Source organism: Theropithecus gelada, chromosome 3 (assembly GCF_003255815.1).
Source record: "Theropithecus gelada isolate Dixy chromosome 3, Tgel_1.0, whole genome shotgun sequence".
Classification (NCBI taxonomy): Eukaryota; Metazoa; Chordata; class Mammalia; order Primates; family Cercopithecidae; genus Theropithecus; species Theropithecus gelada.
Genome location: NC_037670.1, coordinates 166,206,072 through 166,231,509, shown reverse-complemented (window position 1 = coordinate 166,231,509; position 25,438 = coordinate 166,206,072). Strand labels below are relative to the sequence as shown.

The window sequence follows — 25,438 nt, the reverse complement described above, 5'->3', positions numbered from 1 at the left end:
TTTGAGAAATTAGATAAAATGATTTTAAAGTTCACATGGAAAAATAATAGTCAAAGAATGGCTGAATAATTTTTAGAGAGTAAAGGAACAAGACTACTTGTCATGGAAATAAAAGTTTAAAATATATGTATAATAATTAGTGTGGTACTAGTGTAAGAACAGACAGGTCAATGGTGAGTGATACATACAGAAATTTACTATTGTATTTAAAGGAGAATTATAAGTCATAGGAAGTGAAATAACTATTCAATAAGTCATGTAGGAATTATTGATTAACTGTTCAATGCAAAATTTTTAGTCTTACTTCTAACCACGTATCAATATAGGCATTGAATAGATTAAGAAATTAAATGTAGGAAATCAATTTATAAATAACCAAAAAAGAAAAAAAAAAAGAGGGCCGGGTGCAGTGGCTCACACCTGTAATCCCAGCACTTTGGGAGGCTGAGGCGGGCAGATCACTTGAGGTCAGGAGTTCGAGACCAGCCTGGCCAACAAGGCAAAACCCCGTCTCTACTAAAAATACATAAATTAGCTGGGCATGGTGGCGTACACCTGTAATCCCAGCTACTAGTGGGGCTAAGGCAGGAGAATTGCTTGAACCCGGGATGCAGAGGTTGCAGTGAGCCAAGATCGTGCCACTGCACTCCAGCCTGGGCAACAGAGCAAGACTCTGTCTCGAAAAAATTAAAAATAAAAATAAAGTAAATGTTGATCAAATTTTTGGTGGGGGACCAACTTTCTAAATGTCAAAGCAACATAAAAAGTCACAAAAAAGGCTGGGCGTAGTGGCTCACGCCTGTAATCCCAGCACTTTGGGAGGCCGAGGCGGTCAGATCATGAGTTCAGGAGATCGAGGCCATCCTGGCTAACATGGTGAAACCCCGTCTCCACTAAAAAAAAAAAAAAAAAAATTAGCTGGGCGTGGTGGTGGGTGCCTATAGTCCCAGCTACTCGGGAGGCTAAGGCAGGAGAATGGCATGAACCTGGGAGGAGAAGCTTGCAGTGAGCCGAGATCGCACCACTGCACTCCAGCCTGGGCAACAGAGGGAGACTCCGTCTCAAAAAAAAAAAAAAAAAAAATCACAAAATAACTGATTATGTAGCAAATAAATGGCATTGGAAACATACAATACATTATATTAACAATTAAATAATATTAAATATTATGCCAGACAAAAGATTAATATTCTTACGCATAAAGAACTCATACAGATTGGTAATGAGTATCGGGTATCACAGAAAGACAGTGCAAATGAGCAAAGGACAAGCGAGCAAAGGGCATCACGGACAGACGGTGTGCTGAAGAGGAACCACAATTCGCCAACATGTAGTTTGAAAACATGATTAGAGATTTAATTACAAAACATAAACATGAAACAAAATGTTATTTTCCTCTGACAAATTGGCAAAAACCATTTTAAGTGGCAATACCTCATTTAGACAAGGGTGAAATGAAACTGATACTCATATACACTGGTGAATCAACAATTTGGCAGCACAATCAAGAGAACCTTAAAATTGTGAACGCACTTTAACCCAGCATTGCCACCTTTATCATAAGCCAGCCACCTGAATGGCAGATCACATTTGCCCTACCTGTCTCCCCTCATTCTATATTTCATTTCTTGCCTTGAAGCCGTCTTTCCTGCCTGGCTGTGAGCCTGATGAGAAGGAACGTCTGTTTTCTTCCCAGCTGTCCCAGTGCTATGCGCGGGGCTTAGTATCACAGGGCTTAGTAAGAATGATATTTGGTCAAAACTTTAGGCACAACAAAAAGGGAGGGTCTTGACTATCTAGCAATGAAAGATGGCTAAGTAAATGATCAAACACACATACAACGGAAAACATACATAAGAATGATGCAGGCCACTCCATCTCAAAAAAAAAAAAAGGATGCATATAAAAAGTTTCTAAATCAGATCTCAAATTGTTCATATTCTGATGTTAAGGGTAAAAATAACACAAAATGGATATAGAGCATAATTTCAACATGTAAACATAAATATATCTATTTTAAGATATATAGTCCTCCCTCGGTATCTGTGGGAGTTGGTTCCAGGACCCCCATAGATACCAAAATCCATGGATGCTCAAGGCCTTGATATAAAATGGTATAGTATTTACATGTAACCTAGGCATATCATCCTATATACTTTAAATAATCTTTAGACTACTTACAATACCTAATAAAATGTAAACAGTCATTCTACTGTATTATTTAGGGAAAAATGACAAGAAAAAGGCTGCATATGTTCAGTGCAGATGCGACCTTCTTAGGCCTAACTACATAGTACATGTCGGCAACAAGGTAACGTTGCCACCGATGCTGAACCTGTGAATGTGGAGGGCTGACTGTTCTATTATATTTATGTGCCATTCATCATAAAAAAAAATGAGAAGTCTAATGGGGGTACCATGAAGAAACTGTGGCCAGTAAACCTCCCACACGGAGAGATTTGACAAGCAAGAAAACGTGCTTGTCTCAACTGGGTCACTAGGTGAAAGGAGAAAAAAATCTTGCCTAAGAATGTGAACTACAAGTCAGTATTGAAGCTAGGTTGTGTGGTTGAATGAACCTCAGTGGAGAATTTATTCAAGGCAGTCTCAGGTTGGTGGTGCCTCCAGATGGCTAACAAAAGCAAGTCAAAATGTCCTCTATGAGAACTAGACCTCAGCAGGGACTAGCAGCAATCATGAGTCACTATGGCAACATTAAAAACGAAACATTTTTGCATCCTAGAATTGATGAAATAGGATCAGCAACATCTTAACAGTGGCCAACTCAGTGGTGAGATTATAGATCAAAGATAGTTTTCTGTATTTGATATAACATAGACATATTTAGTATTTGGGAAAGTAAAATAAATTTTCAGTTTTACACATACAGTGTCCTAGGTGAAATCATTTTTAAATATTATATCAGACTAGGGTCCCTGAATATGATGGCTCCTTCCTCTCTTCTTTTCGTCAACAGCAGAGCTATTCTAATAGCTAAATTCAATTAGTTCCCTCCCTATCATCTTGTGAAACTCAGTCACCAAAGAGGAGATAACTGATGGTCAGGTATAATACCTCCATCAGACTGTGAATGCATGTGCTAAGAGGGATGTCATCACTGTCATTAACATTTTTGAACACCTACTAGGTCCAAGATGTTAGATAAAGCCTGACAAGAGGGCCCATTGCACAGAATTGTAAGTCTGTACTTTCATTCATATATTTAATTGACAAGTATTCGTTGGACACTTGTTATGCACTAGGAATTTAAAGATAGACATTGTGGCTGATAAGCCAGGATATACACACAAATGAAGACTGGAGAAGACCATAGGCTTAGGGTTTGGAAATTTTGCTTTTCTGTTTATATAAAAAACTGATTGGGAGGGGAATTATGAGTTTATTTCCTGGTATATACACAGCTTGAGGGTATTAAATCTAGGATGTGCTGGGGGATGGGGGCGGTGGAAGATGGCTATTCCTACGAAAGCTCAGGACAAGGAAGTCCCTTCAGGGAGAAGGAGAAAGTCCATCATCCCTAAAGCTAATGGCTTTGGAAATTGTTTATTTTCTATGAACCTCTAGTTTATATTTAAAAATAAAATTTTGAATGCCTCAACCTGAAAAGCTTTGGCTATGGCCTGATCTTCTGAAGTAGCGGGCTTTGGAATCTGGCTTGGAGTAGTTTGGATATAGTCTAGTCTGGTGTGCTTTGAATGAGCCAGATAATGCCCTGGCCCTGGTGTTGGCTGGACCATGCCTGGGGCTCCTCATCTATTTCAGTGACTGTCTACATACTCCAGGGAGCGAGCGTTGAATGGTCCCTTACTTGCCCTTGTAAACTTGCCCTTGTAAGGTCGGGAAAAGGCTGAACTAAATATGTAAATAATGAAAGTAGACCCTGTTCTTGGGGGTAAAATGCTGCATAAGTACATTCTTTATTGTTATATCACAGATTTTAGACTAGAAATGGCGGCCTAGGGCAGTCATTGGTTATCTCCTTAGGGATACGGGTTAAATCACATTATCATTGCACTGCTGGCGTGTAGGACATGGATGTTCATAAACATCCCCTGGAGTAACACCCAACACATAGCTCTACTGAGTCCTTTTGAGAACAGGCAAACCGTGGAGACTTGCTGAACCCTGGATGAACTGTGTACCTCCTCCGCTTGCCACCTCCTTCTTTCCATTTTAATAGCTCTTCCTATTTTTATACACATCTCTTCTTAAAGAGTTCCTTAGCTGCTAGATTTACCTCAAGGATTGAGGCATTTAAAATTTATTTTTAAATATAAAATGGGGGTTCATAGAAAACCCCTAATTAATTTCCAAAGCCATCAGCTTTAGAGCTGACTTTTCTCTTTCTCCCCTGAGCAACATTTTCCTGATCTTCTGAGGGAATATCCCTCTCCCCACAAATGCTCCAGCATCTCCTAATTCCCTCAAGTTGTATATATACCAGGAAATAAACTCATACTCCATCCTAATCAGTTTGCAATATACAAGGAAGAGCAAAATTCCCAAACCTTAACCCTATGGCCTTTTCAGTGTGTATTGATGGCTATATTGCAAACACCTGGGTAGCCAGGGCGCCTCTGCTTCACTCCGCTGCTTAGAAGCAGATTCTGCCACACATCCAGGGTTATGTAATACATATCTGTCACGGTCCACAGGACCAGGGGACTTTAAAAAATAATGATGACATAAAAACTCACAGTGGTAGTTATACCACCGAACCCTAGGTGAGAAGGCACCGCCACCCGCACACAGGTGCATGCACGCAAGGATGAACGTTTCGGCCGCACGCGTCCCACACACGGACGTGCACACCGGCGCCTCCCAACTGGCTGGCGGTTCCCGAAGCCGGTTCCGCGGACGCCTGCTCCGGCTCCGTGGGAAAGGCGCTTACGCGGCGGGGCCCCGGGCAGCGCCAGACCCGGCGGGCGGCGGCGGCGTTGGCGCGGCCAGGCGAAAGGGGTTCCCGTAGCCAGCCCGCCCCGCCCCTCGCGCCCGCGGCTCCGCCTAGCCTCGCCATGGTGGAGCAGGGAGACGCGGCGCCGCTGCTGCGCTGGGCCGAGGGCCCCGCCGTCTCCCTGCCGCAGGCCCCGGAGCCGCAGGCGGGAGGCTGGGGCCGGGGCGGCGGCGGGGGCGCCCGGCCGGCGGCGGAGCCGCCCCGGAGGCGGGAGCCCGAGGAGCCGGCCGCCCCGGAGGTGCTGCTGCAGCCCGGGCGCCTGGAGCTGGGCGACGTGGAGGAGGACCAGGTGGTGGCCGTGTTCGTGGTCACCTTCGACCCCCGCTCGGGTGAGGGCCGCGCCAGGGCCGGGGGCTCGGGGAGGGTCGGGGTGTCCCCGGGCTTTGGGGGCGCGGGGGAGGGGCTCGGTGCGCGCGCACCTGCCCTCCCGGCCCCGCACCCCGCACCCCGCACCAGCTGCGGCCCCGGGCTCCCGGGCTCGGGGAAGGGCGGGGGTCGGCGCGTCCCCAGCTCCCTGCCTCGGGGCGCAGCCGGGTCCTGGCGCGCGGCCTCTCGGAGCGGCCCCGAGGGCTTTGTTTCAGCCCCGCCGACCTCCCCTCCCCTCCTCTCCTCTCCCCTCCTCTCCTCTCTTCTGAGTCCCAGCGCCACAGTGGTGTTCGCACTTCTCCAGTGACAGGAGATCCGGTTTGTGGCCGCGTTGGGTTTTGTTTTCTTTTCTTGCGTGCTAGAAGGTTTTTCACGTTGAGCGGAGGAAACCCCGCCAGGCGAGCGCCCTGAGCTCTCCGGCCTCCCCCTCCCCCTCGCCCTGCTCGCTCTAGCTCCCCATAGCTTCCTCCTGGGTAACTTTCCTAGCGGCCAAGTTCACTTTCTCTGACTGCATTATTTTGAGGAATTAACGCCGGGAGCATTAAGGGATGGAGCAGAGGGTTTCAGCTGAAGGCTGATTAAAGGAGAAGCCTCCCCGATAGGCTGTCTTTCGGAGATGCTTGGAGAATTAAAGCCTTAGCCCACATAATCTTAGTCTAGCCACCCAGCAGGGAGGTGTGCATTTTCCAGGTGGGAGTCCGCGGGGGATAGAAAGTGGAAGAATGACCCTGCGCGCCCAGGAAGCCTTGGAGGGTCAGCTAGGGACTTCTGACTCTGAAAGCGGCTGTGCTGTTCGGTGTTGGGGGAAGGAGGTGTCATCGCAGGAGTCGTGGTGTCAGGGCTTAAGGAAACCCAGGTGTGACGGTCAATGTCTCCAGGGCAGCTGCTGGAGTGTGGAGTACCTGTTCGTGCAGGAAAATGTTGGCTGCTTTCTGGGATGAGGTGGGATGGAGTGGGGAAAAAAGGGGTTAGGATCTGGAGAAGGGGAATCCAGTATGGCAGCTGACGATGGGTTCCAGGCCGGTAGCTTTGGGGTTTTCAGCTGTGGGACACAGGGAGAATGTGGGATTCACTGTGGAGCTCCATTTGGAGGGACAGAGTTTGTGGGGAGAATTCAGGCCTTTGTGACTTCTGCTTGTTCCTTTGCCCCATTTCCATGGCTTTCAAACTTTTTTGACTGACCTATCATGTGAAATTAATTTTACATCACAACCAATATGCTCACATACATACAGTACTTACGTAACTGAAACAGACATTTCATGAAGTAGTGCTGACTCCTTCTACATGTAATGCATTCTTTTTTTTTTTTTTTTTTTGAGACAGTCTCACTCTGTCGCCCAGGCTGGAATACGCAGTGGCTCTTTTCTCTTTTCTTAAGTGTTCATCAGACAAGCTGATTGACTCGCATTTGAGATTCCTAGATACCAGTAGTTTGAAAAATATTGGTCTTTTTTGACCAAAGTAACCCGTAATACTAGACAAAAACCAATACTTTGTAACTAATCATATTCCTTATACCATACCCCATCATTTACAGGTAAACAGCTACCAGCATTTGATTTATCCTGGGAAGTATTTCAGAGTAGCTAGAAGGAATGGAAAGGGCACATTCACACGATCTGATTTAATATTGGTAGCTCCAGTGGTAGAGTCTTAGGGAAGGGAAAGAGAAAAGAAAGTCTTATACTAATCACAGACAGAGTGATAGTTGATAATCTGATAATTGATCAATTATTGATATTGGCCAATTGACATTTGATATTACAAATATTTGATATTATTACACCAAAAGGCTAGTACCTGCCCCCATTCCTTGTCAGTCACAGGCAGTGAGCATGGCTTTGTGAATTTGTGTATACGGAGTGTGTGTGTGTGTGTGTGTGATGGTTTTCAGACTAAGGCTGCTGTGCAAAGAAGGGATTGTAACAGATACTTAGACACTTTGTGCAGGCATTTTACTATAATGCTGTTTCATTTATTCTGATCACTGCTCTGTAATTTGAGGATCATTTATGCTCAATTTATAAATGAGGGAACATACCAGGGATGCTTATAATTTTATTTTGTATATATCTTAAAAGTAGGAGATGTAGTGAATGAATGCTACTGAGCTTCTGAGAGCCTCAAGGTTAGCACTAGGATAGGGCCCTCAGAGAGTGTGGGATGTACCCCTTGTGTGATGGTTCCGGTGGAGTGAGGCCCATAGTGGCACAGTGAACTAGAGGCATCACTGGCCCAGCATCTTCCCCTCTCTACTGCTGAGGCAGATCTGCTGTTTGTTCCTATTTAATATTGGCCCACCCAGACTTTTGCCTCTCCTTCACCTGTGTGCACAGTAAAGTGAATATTGACTTCTTTACCAAAATTAGCATATTGTCGAAGTTCTTACACAGGTGTGATTTGTCTGCCGTTTAGTTTCTCTCGCTGACCTGCCTGCTTAGCCACTTCCCCATGTCTCTCCCACCTGTGTCCTCGGTTTCCACTCCTAGGAGATCCTTCCTCCCCCCACCCCACACCCACCTCAACCCTCCCCACCCCGTCACTTACTGCCCAGGCTATGGTATTTTGTGCATCTTCCCATGTAATGTGGATAACTATTGGCATGTGTCCAAATCAGTGTGTGTGCATTAGAGAGAGGGAGAGAGTGAAAGAGGGAGAAGAGAATTCATAGCCGTGGTACATTTAGGAAGCAGAGTAAGAAGGAAAAGGAGAGGTGGATCCTTGTTAGAAGGGGTGTGTGTGTGCGTTTGAGCGGGAATATATGCAGTGATTCTCTGACTGAGGTGTGGAAATAAAAGTAATCCTTTTGCACTTTTAGATACAAGTTTTGGAAAGCTGGGCTGGCCATCTGTGGGAAGAATCAGAGAAAGTTAGTCTTAAAGCTTATTTCCATCAGATTCATGGATTGAAAATTATGGTTGTTGAGTCTACAAGTGACTTAAGAACAGGGGCTTCAGGTTCAAAGCGAGGCTTACGCGTACACTCAGTCCTTATCTGGAGCAGGGGGCCCTCGGATGGTGGTGCTGATCATCTGGGCCACAAAGCAGCTATTGAAACCAGACCCAGATGCTAACTCTGCAAGCTGGGTGGAAGATGGTGGAAGCCAGAATATTGCTTTTTCATTTTGTTCAACCCCATGATTTAGAGCCTTGATTTTAATTTTACTTTTGTTATTTGGGTTTCTAGTAACATTTTCTTAGTCTGCTTGATTAAAGGAAAGGATATTGTCACACTTGGGGAACACCCCTGCCCCCAGATGGTGGCGAGAGCGGTTTCACCGTGTGGCTGAGGACGTGTGTGTGGGCAGGATGGAGGCCGATGAAGCTTTGAACATATAATATCTGGGCATCTGTGCATCTCCCTCATTAGACTGTTTATAAGAGATTAACTTTACACTGCTGCGTTTAGAGTTTTATTGTGGGTGTCTGGGAGAAATTCCTGTGCTCTGTGTGTTTGTACTGGGGCAGTTTGCAAGAGGAGGGGTAAGGTGAGAGGCAGATCACCTGCTGAGGTTTTCAAGCTGTTTCTCCCTTTCTTCTTGGGAATGAATTTCTACCTGTTCCTTCCTCAGCCTCTAGCCAGTGCCCAGATTACATCTAAACACCTATTTAATGTATCTAAGTGCTTCTATGTTTATGTCAGGTGAGTATATTTAAAATCACACACGCTAATTTTAATCTCTATAGATTCCCTGTATAGTCTATGAAACATAAGCTTTTTTTTTTTTTTTTTTTTTTAAACAATGGAGATGATGGAGGCTTAGTGAGATTAGGGCTAGGTCTGGTGTCTGAGGCACGACTTGGAGCACTGCCCAGGTCATCTGACTCGTGGCAAATAATAAATGGCTCCAGCAATGGGTGGGAAAGTGACAAAGTAGAATGTGAATGGAAAATTTGGAGGACAATTTTAAAGATGCAAACAACAGTCGTAAGCATGGACAGCTCAAATGCAGGCAAAGAAAAAGCCAGTTCTGACACCCGGCCAGAAAGTCTCGCAGGAAGAGAAACTGTGATGTCCGCGTCCTTCTCCTGTATTTACACCAAATGCCAGTGGGATACAATTGTGGTTCTTTTGCTTAATCCCTCCAGGGCAGAATCTTTCCCAGGTGGTTGGTGATTCACCTGCTTGTGGTTTTCAGGGAGAAATCAGTTTGTAGCCATCTGCTGTGAAGTCAGTTTCTTCTCTTGAAAGTTGAGGAGGGGAAAATAAAAATGGTAATTGTAATACCCACCACTTCCTGAGTGCCTACTGTGTGCCGAGGACTGTGCCACATGTTTCAACAACCTGCCTCTGATCCTCCCAACGGACTTCACCATAATCATGAGAAAAACAGCTGCACCGAGCCATTACGTTGTCTAAAGTTAGGGCCAGAGTCCAAGTCTACCTGCACCCCTTATCCACACCACACCACCACCCAGTGGAGAATGATATGGGATCTGTGAAATGGAAGGTCTTTCTTTGTAAAGTGAATGCATTGGAATTCAGCCATGGATTGGCATATAGCTGACTTTAAATCACTAGGATTACCTTCTTCCTGACTCAGCATTCTTTATCCTGTTGCTTTTCTCTTTGCCTTGTATGTGCTCTCAGCCTAGGTGGTTTAAAGACTGTTTCAAACCATGTAAGACCCAAAGTCAACTCACGTGGGTTATTTACTTTTCTGGTGTTAGGGTCGGAACCAAATACTCTTTGGAGGTTTCCATCTGTGGGATCTGGTGGCCCCTTTAGGTGGTTATGTGAAGGGAATGTGGTGTTGGGACCTGGAATACTCTTGGTTGCCTGCCTTTATTCCTGAAACAGGATTTGTTTTGACTTCCTGATTAGAATCTGTATACACAGATGGGAAGATGCCCGTGGAAAGAGTAAAAACCCAGGCACGTGCTGGGGTGGGAGTTCCACTCCTCAGGTCAGAGGAGCTGGAAGAGGATCTCCAGCTGAGGCAGTCTCTGGATAGGAAATGAAGAGCTCAGGAGGAAGTGCTTGCTTGGGGGTCATCTAACAGAGGAGGAAAAAGAAATGGACATATTTCCTATTAAAAAGAGATTGTTTTGGTTCAAGATCATTGCTTTCTCTATTTTAAATATTTTGAGGTGAACTTTCTAGCAGACCACAGTTACTGCAGTTAATGTTCGTTATCCATAGGAAATAGTGATGAATTTTAAGACATCTGGGGGTTTGGTCATTTCTCCTTTAAACAGAAGTAGTTTTGGAAGTCAGAGGCAATTGTCAACCTAGATAGGACAGCCTACATCTGGCCTAGCCCGTGGGCTTATAAAACCCCAGCTCTGGGAGGCCCTGGTGCACAGAGCTGTCAGGCTGACCTTCAGAGCTGTGGAGTGGCAGGGTTCAGACCATCTGTACACCCTCAGCCAGGCGCGGCACTGGCCTTCTGTCTTTCCCTGGGTAACTGAGCTGCCAGCCTCATAGTCTGTTAGTCCAAGTTCCTTTAAACACAGACATATTTGCCTTTGCATGAGCTCAGCACCTGGCAGGCACCCTGCTGCCAGGTTGTGCCCCACCAATATTTGTTCAATGACCAGCTGAATGTCCACAATGCATATTGCTACATTTGTGCCGCCCGTGGTCGTTGTGTGAATCCCTCCTCAGAAGTTGTCCTTGCAGTAGAGGCTAGGAAGTGCCTATAAGTACCCGTAATAGGCCCAAGTCATGGTGCAAGATGAGAAAGGACACGGAGATGGAAGGAGAGCAAGTTAGGGGAGAAAAGGGCACTTGTCAGTGGCGACTCCTCTCTTTGATGGACTAGCCATGAGATGACCTCTTTTGTTGAATCTTCCAGGCCCCAGCTCCCTGGCTGAGTTCTTAATACAGTGAGGATATTTGGAAAACCTAAAAGCATGGAATGTGAAGACTGAGCCTGGCATAAGTAGCAGTCAGGATGAGTTTCTTTCTGGTATTAAATGGCATCCCATAAGGATGACTAATTATGCAAAATCACTTTACATTAAGCCTCCTCAAATTCCGTATGTAAGCTGGTTTTCATTTGTAATGTTTCTGTAGGATAGCCTCAAGCCCTGATAGCTCTTCATTCCCTATTATCTGTGGTACATTGCCTCAATTATTTTTGGCTTTTGCAAAGTCCTTTATGCTCTCCTTATGTTTTTACATGTTGCTATTATTTCAGTTATTTTCCCCAGTTTGTAAGTTGAAATGTTTTGAGAATTTGAAAGAATAGTACAGTGAAAACCTGTATGTCTTTCACTTAGAGTCCCCGTTTACTGACATTTTGCCCCATTTGCTCTATTCTTATATAGTCGCTCCCCGTATAACATGAAATATGTGTTCCAAAAATCATGAACTAAAAATCATAGGGCTTCTGAGAAAAACTTTGTCAGTGGCACATTTTTTTTTTTTTTTTAAAAGATAGAACCCTACCAAAAACTATAGGATGGTTTTGCATATGATAAATGGTTAAAAAATACATAAATACTCAGTAAAATAAATACTGGTGTTTGTATCTGGAGGTGAGTGCTGAAAGGATTGAGCCTGTGAATTACTATGTGTGGTGGGAGGAGGGTTGTCTGAAATCAGAGGCAAAACTGTGACGCTGGAGGTGCATGGCATGGCTCAGAACGAGGTGACCTGAGGTAGCGGGTCGATGCTTAAGGTGGATGTGTTTTGTAGATTCCGACACGGCTTGATTCAGCTGGGTGTAGTTTTCCACATTCACTTTGTGTTTTTCATGATTGAAATCACGCATAAACAAACGTCAAATTCCCTAATACATCAGTTGCTTTGGAACAGATTCAACAAGCATTATAGCAGAACTGATTGTCTGTAGAGATATAAATAGACTTTTTTTTTTTTGCTAAACTATTTGAAAGTAAGTTGTGGATGTCATGGCATTCATTTCTAAATTCTTCAGTATGGGCTGGGCGTGAATATGTATACCAATGCCTGTAATAACACTTTGGAAGACCGAGACGGAGGGATTTCTTGAGGCCAGGAGTTCAAGACCACCCTGGGCAACATGGTGGGACTTCGCCTCCACAAAAAATGAAAAAATTAGCCAGGTGTGGTGGCGCATGCCTGTAGTCCCAGCTGTTTGGGAGGTTGAAATGGGAGGATCATTTGAGCCCTGGAGTTAGAGGTTATAGTGAGCTATGATTGGGCCACTGCACTCCAGCCTGGGCAACCCTATCTCTTAAAAAAAAATAAAATACAATACTTCAGTATAAATCTCCTAAGAATAAGGCTGTTTTTCTACATCACCATAGTATCATTGCCACTCTCAGAGTAGTTAATTTAGGTTAATTCATCAATTAGGGTTTTTCCCATAACTAATATATTTTATTTTTAGAGCAACTTTAATTTGACAGAAAAATTGAGCAGAAAGTACAGAGTTCCCATATACTATCTCCTCCTCACTGTTACACAAATAATTTCCCTTTATTAACGTCTTTCATTAGTGTGGTGTATTTGTTATAATTGATGAACTAATATTGATACTTTATTTAGATCCATAATTTGCATTAAGGTTCACTGTTGTACAGTTCAATGGGTTTTGAAAAATGCACGATGTTATATATCCACCATAACAGTATCATACAGAATAGTTTCACCGCCCTAAAGATCTGTGCTCGACCTATTCATCCCTCCCTTCCTGTTGATCTTTTTATTGTCTCTATAATTTTGCCTCTCCCAGAACGTGACATAGTTGAAATCAGACAGTATGTAGCCTTTTCAGACTGGCTTCTCTTACTTAGCGACGTGCATTTAAAGTTCCTCCATGTCTCTTCATGGCTTGATAGCTCATTTTTCTGTATTGCTAAAGAGTATTTCATTGTGTGGATGTCTCACATTTTGTTTATCCATTCACCTGTGAAGGACATCGTGGTTGTTTTCCAGTTTTGGGCCATTGTGAATAAAGCTGCTGTAAACATCTTTGTGCAGGTTTTGTGTGAATGTAAGTTTTCAGCTCATTTGGATAAATACAAAGGTGCATGGTTGCTGGGTCATATGATAATATGTTAGTTTTGTAAGAAACTGCCAAACTGTCTTTCAAAGTGGTTGTGCCATTTTATATTCCCACCAGCAATGAATTCCTATTGTCCCACATCCTCATCAGCATTTGGTGGTTTTAGTGTTTTGAATGTTAGCCGTTCTGATATGTGTGTCATGCTATCTCATTGTTGTTTTAATTTGCAATTGCCTAATGAGCATATGAAAAAATATTCAACACCATATGTCATTTGCCACCTGTGTATCTTCCTTGATCAGGTGTCAGTTCAGATCTTTTATCCTTTTAAAAAGTTGGATTGTTTTCTTATTGTTGAGTTTTATGAGTTCTTTGTATAATTTAGATAACAGTCCTTTATCAGATATGTGTTTTGCAAATACCTTCTCTCAGTCTGTGGCTTGTCTTTTCATTCCCTTAATAGTGTCTTTCATGGATCAGAAGTTTTACATTTTAATGAAGTCCAGTGTATCCATTTTTCCTTCATGAATTGTGCTGTTAGTGTTATATCTGGAAACTCATTGCTAAACCCAAAGTCACCCAGATTTTTCTCATGTGTTATCTTCTAGAAGTTTTATAATTCTGCATTTTACATTTTGGTTTACTATCCATATTTTTAAAAATTATTATTATTTTAGAGACAGGGTCTCACTCTGTTGCCTGGGCTGGGATGCAGTGGAGTGAGCATAGCTCCTTGCAGCCTTGAACTTCTGGGCTCAAGTGATCCTCCCAGTCCACTCTCCCAAGTAGCTAGGACTACAGGCTCATACCACCATGCCTGGCTATTTTTTAAAAAATTTTTTGTAGAGACAGGATCTCGCTATGTTACCTAGGCTAGCTGCTTTCCATATTGAATAAATTTTTGTGAAAGGGGTAAAGTAGGTGTCTAGTTTCATATCTTTGCATGTAGATGTCCACTTGTTTCAGCACCATTTATCGTAAAGACTATCTTTTCTCCATCGTGTTGCCTTTGTTCCTTTGGCAAAGATTACATGATTTATTTGTGTAGGTCTGTTTCAAGCCTCTGTATTCTGTTCCATTAATCTATTTGTCTGATATTTCACCAATACTTACTCTCTTGATTAATTTTATAAGAAGCCTTGAAGTTGGGTGCACTGTTCATCTTCTAATTTTATTTTTCTTCAGTATTATGTTGGCTATTTGGGGTCTTTTGCCTTTCCATGTAAGCTTTGGAATTAACTTGTCAATATCCACAGAATAATTTGCTGGGATTTTGATCAGGATTGCATTGAGTCTATAGCATAAGTGAATATGAAATTCCCTTTGCTCAAATTGCTTTCAAGTACATCTGTTGCATTGACACAAATCCAGTAAGTGATAAAAGTAGAACTGACTATATACAGATCTGGATATGCCTTTTTTTCCTGAACTGTTTGAAAGTAAGTCACAGATATGATAATATGTGACTCCTAAATGTTTGAGTATAAACCTTCTAAGGATAAGAACATTTTCCTATATAACTACAATATTATTACTATTTCTAGGGTAATTAACACTAATTCATCAGTTTTTTTAAACACATGCATGCCCTTAATAAATCTGTTAATATATATATAATATATAAATCTGTTAATATATAATAAATATAAGAAGGGAAGAGTGGATATTGAAGGACAGCTTGCATACCTGATATACCTATATTTCTTTTTTTAAAAAAATGCCTTCTATAAAATGAGTATCTTAAGAGACTCCTTTAAAAAATCTTAAGATACTCCTTTAAAAAAGATAATTTGGGGAAACATTAAGCACTGTATTGATCTCATGGAGATTCACGACGCAGAGTGGCATATTAAAGGCTCTGAGAAGTTCTGCAATAGAGGAATGTGTCTAGCTTTGTTTAAGCTAAGATAACTTGACCAAAAAAACAGACATTTCACAAAATTTTGTTTTCTTTTTTGCAGAAGCCCTATTAACATAAGCTTGGGAAATACTACTTTGGGAATCATTGAGAGTGTCTTAGTTTGCAGTTATGCAAACATTCTTAAAGCAATTCTATTCCTAGGGATGTAGTAGAAATGTGCATATTGTGATGGTCAAAGTTCAATCAAAGAAACAGAAAAACTAGGAGATACATAAAGGAGTTTGTTGCAGGGATTTGGTTTTATGCAACTGTGGGAGCTGTTAGACAATCTATATAAGGCTGTTATTTGTGTCTGCTGTTGGAATTTGAAGTCTACTGGGCAGACAGTTATGAAGGAAGAGAGTAAACCTGTGAAGAAGAGGAGAAGCAGGAGGAAGAGGAAGAATAAGAAGCTGAAACTCATGAAGATAGATGGGAACTTGGATCAGGCTGTTACTGTATCCAGCTTTGGTGATGTGGGTGTCTCCTAAGGAGAAGCTGTTGCCCTTTATTATGGAACTAAACACACACCTGGCTTAGGAGTCGGAGAAGCTGAAGGAAGATCAAGGGATGGTGGCTGCAGCATCATCAGGGCTGGCTGCTGCCCCTCACCACTGTGGTAAGCCTGCAGAGAAGCAGCTATGCAGTGGACCTTCTGCACCGACCTTACAGATGCAAACATAACGTGGCTATTGATTCACTTCCAAATCTCAGCTGGAAGCATGCAAAGAAGGGAAATTCTGAGGAGGATAGTTCAGCCTAACCAGGCCAATGCATTACAATGCCACTTTACACTATTACAGCAGATGGCAAATACAGGATTGTTTACAGCAGTGCCCATTGCTGTAACTTCACATTGGAAGTAACCTGAATGTACATCACCAGTTAAGCAGGTAAACTGCTACATGCATATGATAGAAGCACTAAATGAACACACTATTGCTACACACATCAGCATGGATGACATAAAAGACATAAAAGAATATAAACTATAATTACATTTGTAGAAACTCAGAAGAGGCTAAGCTAATTCATGAGAGAGGGTTAATGACTTGGAGGCTCTATGAGGGAGGGTTCTGATGTACAAATCATGTTCTTTCAGCTTCTTAATCTGGGTGCTACTTACACAAATATGTTTACTTCGGGAAAATCCATTGAGTTGTACTTTGTGCACTTTTTTAAAAATTTTAAGTTCCCGGATAAATGTGCAGATGTGCAGGTTTGTTACATAGGTAAACGTGTGCCATGGTGGTTTGCTCCACCTCTCAACCCATCACCTAGGTATTAAGCCCTTCATGCGTTAGCTATTTATTCTGATGCTTTTTCTTCCCCTTCCCCACCGACAGGCCCTGGTATGTGTTGTTCCCCTCCCTGTGTCCATGTGTTCTCACTGTTCAGCTCCCACTTATGAGTGAGAACATGGAGTGTTTGGGTTTCTGTTCCCATGTTAGTTTGCTGAGGATAATGGCTTCCAGCTCCATCCATGTCCCTGCAAAGGACGTGATCTCGTTCCGTTTTATGGCTGCATAGTATTCTGTGGTGTGTAACCACGTTTTCTTCCTCCAGTCTACCGTCAATGGCTGCATAGTATTCTGTGGTGTGTAACCACGTTTTCTTTATCCAGTCTACCATCGATGGCTGCATAGTATTCTGTGGTGTGTACCACGTTTTCTTTATCCAGTCTACCATGGGTAGCTGCATGGTATTCTGTGGTGTGTACCACATTTTCTTCGTCCAGTCTGCCGTCGGTGGCTGCATGGTATTCTGTGGTGTGTACCACATTTTCTTCGTCCAGTCTGCTGTCGGTGGCTGCATGGTATTCTGTGGTGTGTACCGCATTTTCTTCGTCCAGTCTACCGTCGGTGGCTGCATGGTATTCTGTGGTGTGTACCACATTTTCTTCAGTCTACCATCGGTGGGCATTTGGGTTGGTTGCTTGCCTTTGCTATTGTGAATAGTGCTGCAATGCACATCTTGGCACTTTTCTATACTTATGCTATACTTCAATATAACATTTGGGTAAATAAAGTTTTAAGACACTAAGTAGTCATGAGCAGACTGGGTTGGAGGAAAGAAGCTAAGTTTGAGCTAGCTGAACCCAGTAATTTGTGGCGTGTGGGTAAACAAGGCAGTGAGTATTAGAAGAAGCAGGTTGGTTGAGTATGAGGAGGACAGAGCCTATCAAGGTTCATTGTAGCTCTGTCCCAGACTGTCCCTTTTATCTGCTGAGCATATACTGCCACTGTGAAGGGTGAGGAGCATGTACACAGAGACCCAAGCAGGGGCTGTTATCGCTGCCATGCATCAGCAGAATCACCCTGTGGCAGGGCAGGGAAGATGGTGATTCTGTGGACCTAGGGTAGCCCCTGGCACCTTTTAAAGCTCGCTAGCTGTCCTGATACATGCCACAGGGAAAAAATCCACTGGACTGTGGAGGTAATAGAATGGATGGTAGGGGAAAATATAAGAAAGCGTGGGGGAACTTGGTGCTTAAAAAGCTCATCTTATGCCCAAGGTCACCCCTCTTTCTTTCTGAGTACTTTTTCTTATCTTTGACCCTGACAAACATAACATTGTTCAAAGCTTTGTGTTTTATGAACTCTTAATTCCTTTTTCATGCTTTTCACTTTAGTGAATTGACTAAATGATCGGAATCATTCCTCTTTTGAAAATAAACTATTTGAACGTGCCTTGGGCTGCTGAGTGTGGGATTCGGCAGTGCTGTATGATAACTACCATGTCCTGAGACTAGATTGTATATTCCCTGATGCCCTGAACAATTATCTGAAAGTGTTGTTTGACTGGGATTATTGATGGTTTTTCTAATGCCTAGCAAATTAGGATTTGGAGTGTTAATAAGAAGTTTGTTCTGAAATGAAATCTCACAAGTAGCTTAGTGTTTTGCTTTAAACCCTTTTGAATATGCATGAAAACAAAAGGGAGTATTCTATAGCATTCTCTCAAGACTCCAGATAACACTGCTATTGTGTAGTTCCCTGATTCCCACAGCCTGAGGCATGCTTGTACTTTTAAAATCCTACCTTGGCCTGGGGTGGTGGCTCACGCCTGTAATCCCAACACTTTGGGAGGCTGAGGCAGGTGATTCACCTGAGGCCAGGAGTTGGAGACCAGCCTAGGCAACATGGTGAAACCCCATCTCTACTAAAAGTACAAAAATTAGCTGGGAGTGGTGGCGGGCGCCTGTAGTCCCAGCTACTGGGGAGGCTGAGGCGGGAGAATGGCGTGAACCCGGAGACGGAGCTTGCGGTGAGCCAAGATCGTGCCACTGCACTCCAGCCTGGGTGACAGAGCGACACTCTGTCTCAAAAAAAAAAAAAAAAAAAAAAGCTGGGTGTGGTGGTACACACCTGTAGTCTCAGCTACTCAGGAGGCTGAGGCAGGAGAATCGCCTTGAGCTTGGGAGGTGGAGCTTGTAGTGACCCGAGATTGTGCCACTGCACTCCAGCCTGGGCAACAAAGTGAGACTCCGTCTCAAAAAAAAAAAAAAAAAAAAACATCGCACCTTATCCTCTGTCATAACATTGATCCCCCTGCACTATAACTGCTAATCTCCTCTAGATCTCCTCATTTCTCTCAGGAATCTAATCTCACTGAGGTCAGGGATTTTGTATCTCCAGCATCTGGCTCAGGAGAAACCAAATAATTAATGATGAGTGAATGAGTCCCAGAATTGTGGAAGCAAATATCATTGGCCCTTGAAGAAGGACCTCACTTAGGAGAGAGAGGGGGAGGGAAACAGAGTTACATTGGTCAAAGAGGTAGGAAAAGCACTAAAATAGTATTCTGTCATGGAAATCTAGGAAAAAGAGGAGAAATGTTTGAGGAATTAGCAAATCCTATCTAGAGGTGAATGAGAATGAGAATTTAAAAAATGTTTTGGGATTTTTCCCAGTCATTAGTGGCTATAGATAGAATCAAGATCTCAAGGGATTAAGGAGAGAACACGAGATAAGGAAATGAGGGCGTAAGGTTAAAAAAACATGCAGAGAAGTGAGGCCACGAAAGGCAGATTTGGAAGTGGTTGAGCAGAATGACAGAATCAAAGGCAGCATCCTTCTGAGGGAGGAGAACAGTGTTTGAGGGCAGAGATGGGAGGTTCCTTCAGTGTCCATCTCCGGGTCCTCTGGTGTCACCCCTGCCGGTGATGGAGGAGCTGAGCTCTGAGCATCTCGCTGGTCTGTGTCAGGCTGAGTCAGCAGTCGGTTTATTGAGAAGCCATGTGTGCTAAGCCCTGTACTAACCCATTTTCTTTGAATGATGTTGCATCTTCCTTTTCCTACAGGGAACATGGTAGAATGGTGCTTACCTCAAGATATTGACCTCGAAGGTGTTGAGTTCAAGTCTATGGCCAGTGGGTCCCATAAAATCCAATCTGATTTCATGTAAGTACTTCTGAACTGGAGTCTTCTTCGTACCATTCCCCCCATCTCCACACGTTCCCCAAAGCAGAAGGGCTCTTATTAGGAGGTCTTCATGTGCTGTGTGTAAATGCCTTGAAAATACATGGATAGTTTTGTGTTTACATCATTTTTCTAGCGAGATGTCTAGCTTTCATCAGGTTCTCAATGGGCTTCATGACCTACAAATCTTAAGAATCCCTACCTGTAGAGGTTCTCTCAGTGTCTCAGAAATTACATGGGCCTCACCTGAGGTTTGGTTTTAATGAAAGTGCACAGTTTCAGCCCCGTGTGAGTTAACTGAGGACATCTATGTGTTCAACCTTGAAATTCCAGCTTTAAGTCAGGCCATTTTTTAATCCTGTGTAGTGGCGCATTCAGAGAGTTTTGTGAGAAGGAACAATGGAAAGACCTTAAGGGTAATGAAGTGGCTTTAATCTCCTCATGGGGCTGAATTCATGACTGATACAAGTGTGAGAAAGAGGAGAAAATAAAACAGCAGCTCAATGAAAAACATCAGAGCCTCAGGAAGTGAGGGAAGAATCAACGCGGTTTATGATACGAAAGACAGTCTTAGTTCCAGAGGAGCCTAAGGAGGAATGTTGGTTCTGCTTCTCCCATGCAAGTCATTAGTTGTGGTGCAGGAGAGAAGAGATGTGTCCCATGATCGCGGGCAGCTGAGCAGCAGACTTGCCAGGGACCAACTCCCAGCTCCAGCCAGGTGACCCTTGGCAAGTTCTATAATCTCTTCAAGCCTTGCTCGTCTCGTCGGTGAGGTCAAGTGGCTTGGCCTACTTGTTTCTTTGAGGCTGAGCTTCATCATTGACAGCCCTGGACACAGTTCATTTGTTTTGTTTAGGACTGCATCTCAAAATTCCTCTCTGATCTTGAGCCATGCTATGTATTTGGTCTCTTCTAGCTATTTCCGAAAGGGGCCCTTCTTCGGCCTGGCCTGCTTTGCCAACATGCCAGTGGAGAGCGAGCTGGAACGTGGCGCGCGGATGAAGTCTGTGGGCATCCTCTCTCCCTCCTACACGCTGCTTTACCGCTACATGCACTTCTTGGAGAACCAGGTTCGGTACGTGGCTTCCGTACATGTGCAGGGATGCAGCAGGATCCACCAGCTGGTGCATATGGCACGAGCCCTCGGAGACAGCACTTGCGTGCCAGAGCAGCAGATGTCTTTCCAAGAACATCCATGGTGATGTTTCACGCCTCGGGTAGTGTCCGTTCATTTCAGCCAACGTCCTGCATGATGAATCTTCACTCTATAATGAAAGCTGGGGTATATTCTGCCTTCAGTTTGGATTTAATACTGCCATCACTTTTTTAAATTAAGTCATTTGTTGACAGGTACATGATCTTTGTTTATTCAAAGCCACAATAGTTACCTCCTCGCCCCAAGTTGGCAAAGAAATCCTAAACTTTTTAAAAGCCTATTCTTTTTATTATTGGGATTCTTACTATGATTGGGATAATAGGAAGAGAACTTAAAAAAAATTTTTTTTTTGATAGAGACAGTCTCTTACTATATTGCCCAGGCTGGTCTTGAACTCCTGGAGTCAAGTGATCCTCCTGCCTTAGCCCGCCAAAGAGCTTGGCGTGAGCCAAGTTGCCTGGGATAGGAAGAGAATTTTTAACAGCAAAAAAATTTTTAACATTTTTTTCATCATGCAAGTAACCTAATTACATTTCAGATTTCAGATTTTGAGGGGAAAATTTATCCCCAATCCCTGAAGCACTGACAAAATGTTACCACTTCTTTTCTGTGTATGTGTGTACATTTAAAATACATATTTGAGTATATATAATATATACTTTTATAGTCTATACTTTTAAAATTTATCACTTTAAACATTTTTATGTAACATAATTGTGATCTTCAGCTTTGAAAGTGTGAACTTTGTTGTTTGTGGAAAAAACATGTTTATTATTTAAAAATTTATATGAAAGTACAAAGGATTTTTAAAAATCCTCTCAAATAGTAACACTCACAGATATCCATTGACAATATTCCATGAATGTGATTGTAGAATACAAATATCTTTACAAAAATAGGATTAATATTTTATAGATTTAATTTTCTCAAATAACAGGCTGTGTTAATGACATATATTAAACATAATTTTACTTATAACTTCAAGTAAATATTTTTTCACAGTAAGATACACTATTCATTGAAATAGTCCTCCAAAATTAAGAAAAACGATTATGAAAAATGTGACAGTATGTGACAAAATGTAATAATTGTTTACTGAGAAACAATATATAAACATTAAAATTGATCAGGAATGGTGGCTTACGCCTGTAATCCCAGCACTTTAGGAGGCCAAGGAGGATCAATTTAGGAGGATGAGTTGAAGCCAGGAATTCAAGACCAGCCTGGGCAAGAAAGCAAGATTCCAACTCTACAGAAACAAAAAAATTAGCCAGGCATGGTGGTGTGCACCTGTAGTCCTAGCTACTTAGGAGGCTGAGGTGAGACGATGGCTTGAGCCCAGCAGTACTGAGCTATGATTGTGCCATTGCACTCCAGCCTGAGTAACAGAGCAAGACCCTGTCTAAAACATAAAAGTAAATAAAAAACTAAAATTCTTGAATGGTTGAATTTTACCATCAAACACGTTTCTTTCTTTGAAAGGATCTTGCATGATCAATACCGTTGGCCTGTTCCCTTTATCCTCAGCTGGTTGTACAGTTCTTGAATGCTTTCTTCTTCCCCTCAGGATGCTATAGATAACTGTTCTACTGTTATCTGAAATTAGTCCTTTTGGAGAAGTTTCTCCATCCAGATACCTATAGAGTTTATCTTTGTCTGTGCTGTTTCTGAAATTGCCAAATGTTTTGTTTTGTTGTTTGTTTTTGTTTTTGTTTTTTTGAGACGGAGTCTTGCTCTGTCACCTGGGCTGGAGTGCAGTGGTGTGATCTTGGCTCACTGCAACCTCTGCCTCCTGGGTTCAAGCGATTCTCCTGCCTCAGCCCCCTGAGTAGCTGGGATTACAGGGGTCCGCCACCATGCCTGGCTAATTTTTTTTTTTAAGTAGAGACGGGATTTCATCATGTTGATCAGGCTGATCTCGAACTCCTGACCTCGTGATCCGCCCACCTCGGCCTCCCAAAGCTCTGGGATTACAGGTGTGAGCCACTGCGCCCGGCCTGAACTTGCCAAATGTTTATTAGTTCATATCAGAATGTTCTGGGATAGTTTGTCCCCTTTGCTCAATAGATAGGTCTTTTATTTTTAACTTTAGGAACTTTTTCTTCTGTAATAAAATATTTAACTTTTGCGTTCTGGTTTTTCCTTCTCCAGGAATGCCTGTCATGCATATATTTTCTCCCCATTGTCTTCCATGTTTGTCATTTCGATGATTATTTTAATAGCTCTTTATTGCTGGAGCTGTCCCATACATTTATTGGTTATTCTCTGTGGCTGAACATGCGGCATGTTTCTATTAACTGTTTTTTTTTTTTAGCTGCTCCTCTACCTTTTGGAGCTGTGGAAAATACATTTGCACATATATCTTTTTCTGTATTCAAAATATTTCCTCAGTTTTTTCTTTTTTGTCTCAGAAGTAATATTATGAAGTTTTAAAAAAGACCATTTTATTGGGATTTTGACACTTTTAAAACAATATCATTCCTTTTAAAAAGCTAATTGTCCAAGTAGGCAACACAGTCTCATGGTTCAAAATCCAAAAATTTTAAGGTGTTATTATATTAGTTAGGGTCCTGGCTAAAAGCAAGAACAGAGGTCCAAAATTACTATGGCCCGATTAAGATAAAAGATTATTGCTCATGTCATAGCATAGAGGTAAGCAGGTGGTCAAGTTAGGTAGCCTGCTCTGTTCCATACAATTGTTCAGGGACCCATATTCATCTCTTGTTCTACCATATCCTAAGAATGGTTTTGTATTGCAAGGTGCTTTTTCCCAAATGTTGAAAGCTGCTCACTGCTATTATGTTTGCATTTCAGCTCATAGGGAAGAGGGAAAGACTAGAATTTACATATCTCACTTCTCATATTCCATTGTCAAGTTCTCAATCACAGAGACACACCCAACAGCAAAGCAGACTGGGAAGCATCACTACTAGGTGGGTGACCCTGTGACCAGTTAGAACTCTGGGGCATTGGTTACAGACAGGAAGAAGGGAAGGCTTGACTTTGAGAAGTCGACAGCTTCTGCCTCAGTTTGCCCCTCTGGCCACTCAGGTATCCATGTGTACTCTTCTTCCCACTTGTAAAGGCCATTCCTCCCACCCCAAAGGAGACGTCATAGAGTCTCATTCAGTTCATGCTCCCAGTCTAAAATCTAGGATTTCTCTGTGGTGTGCAGTAGTTCTTTACATTAGGCCAGGGCATGGTTCTTCTTACCCTGAAAACTTATGAAAGAATAGACAAGTCCCTCTACTCCCTACCTCCCAAATGCAATAAAGGAGGTGAAGTAGGAACCACCATACAAACTCCTGTTTGGAAAAGGGAAGAATGAGAAATATGGATGGTCACTAGTTCATAACAACAGTGAAATTCTGCTGAGCAGGAATTGCAGAGTCAGTATGCTGTTGGTTCAACTTTGGTTCTGTTGTGTAGAATCCCCTGTCCATTTTCCTCCATGGTACTTGGCTTTGTCTTCTAGAAGATTCTTTCTTCATTTTCCTCCATAACCACATCTGCAGTGGGCATTGGAGAACCTGCCCTTCTTGAGGCTGTACAGCTTTAGAACACCTTTCCTGCTGGTATAGATTTTGGGGTCAAGAAGTCATAGGCTTTTATAAGCCAAGCATGTGACAATACATGTCCCTCAAAAACTAAATTGACTTCTGGTTTGCTTCCAGTCAGTTCCAGGTAACAGTATCCATGGCCAAAGATCTTCTTTGGGTCATGGATTTTAATTAGCAGACTGAATTATAGTTACTGGCCTCTCTTTTTGGCCGATCCCTTTCTCCCTCATTTTCATAATGACTTCCTTGAGGTGATTCCCTAAATCTGATCTTTGTAAATAAGCTGACTCCCTTGTGTGCCCAAGAATACTAAACTGCAGACGTTCATAGATGCCCTGAGAGAGACTCCTGTCTCCTGCTTTTGGGGTACAGTAGCATTGACTTTTCCAGCCCTATGGGGTCCCAAATTGTTGAAATCTCAATGGATTTATATTGCCAAATTTAAAACACATGACCCTTAGTAGGCTGTATTTTATTCCGTTTTTCCTTGCAAACCAGCCAGTTCTTCCTTGTTTTTATCTTACTCTTGTAATAGCTCACTAAAAGCATATAAGGGGCAGTCAGCACACACCTGCATTCTATTTCCAACTGCTTCCCCTTAAAGCTACAAATTCAGAGGTCACAGGGTCTCAGGTTATTGAAGTTTTAGCAGATGTTTTGCTACAAGTGTAACAAGGGTTGCCAGCTTTCTAGTCTACAGTATCTATTTTCTCACCACCCTCCCCTTCCAGCAACAAAGCCAGTGTCTCAATATGGGTTTTGATACTGTAGTAACTCATTTCCAGGTATCGTTTTTGGCTTTTAGAGTATAGGCTACCTTGCTATAATGAAGAAGAGACCCCCAATACTGTAACACAGTAAGATAGAATTATAGCTTTTCCAGCATGGCAGTTGTAGTAGTTCATTGTGGGTAGGTGGTTCTGTTCCACTGGTCATTCTTGGACCCGAGTCATTCAGTCTTACATTATGTCATTTTCTAGAGTGTTGTCTTATCCACATGGTAGAAGCTGTCTCCCCATTACATTGTCGTTTTCCAGCCTGTAGGAAGAGGGAAAGACCTTGGCTCCAAGGAATGTGAGCAGAGGTGGTATGTTCAACTTCCGGGATCTGGAACTTCCGGG

At 42.8% G+C, this 25,438-nt stretch overlaps 1 protein-coding gene across 1 annotated transcript in view; it reads left to right on the top strand.

Moving 5' to 3' along the window:
• The first annotated feature begins 5,028 nt into the window (after positions 1-5,028).
• Positions 5,029-25,438, top strand: part of KIAA1147 (KIAA1147 ortholog) — a 41,401-nt gene continuing 20,991 nt past the window's right edge. Inside the window, exons 1-3 of the mRNA XM_025379333.1 lie at positions 5,029-5,304; positions 19,484-19,583; positions 20,518-20,676. Of these exons, the coding sequence (XP_025235118.1) occupies positions 5,037-5,304; positions 19,484-19,583; positions 20,518-20,676 (527 nt within the window). The 5' untranslated portion in view covers positions 5,029-5,036. The remainder of the gene's footprint in view (positions 5,305-19,483; positions 19,584-20,517; positions 20,677-25,438) is intronic.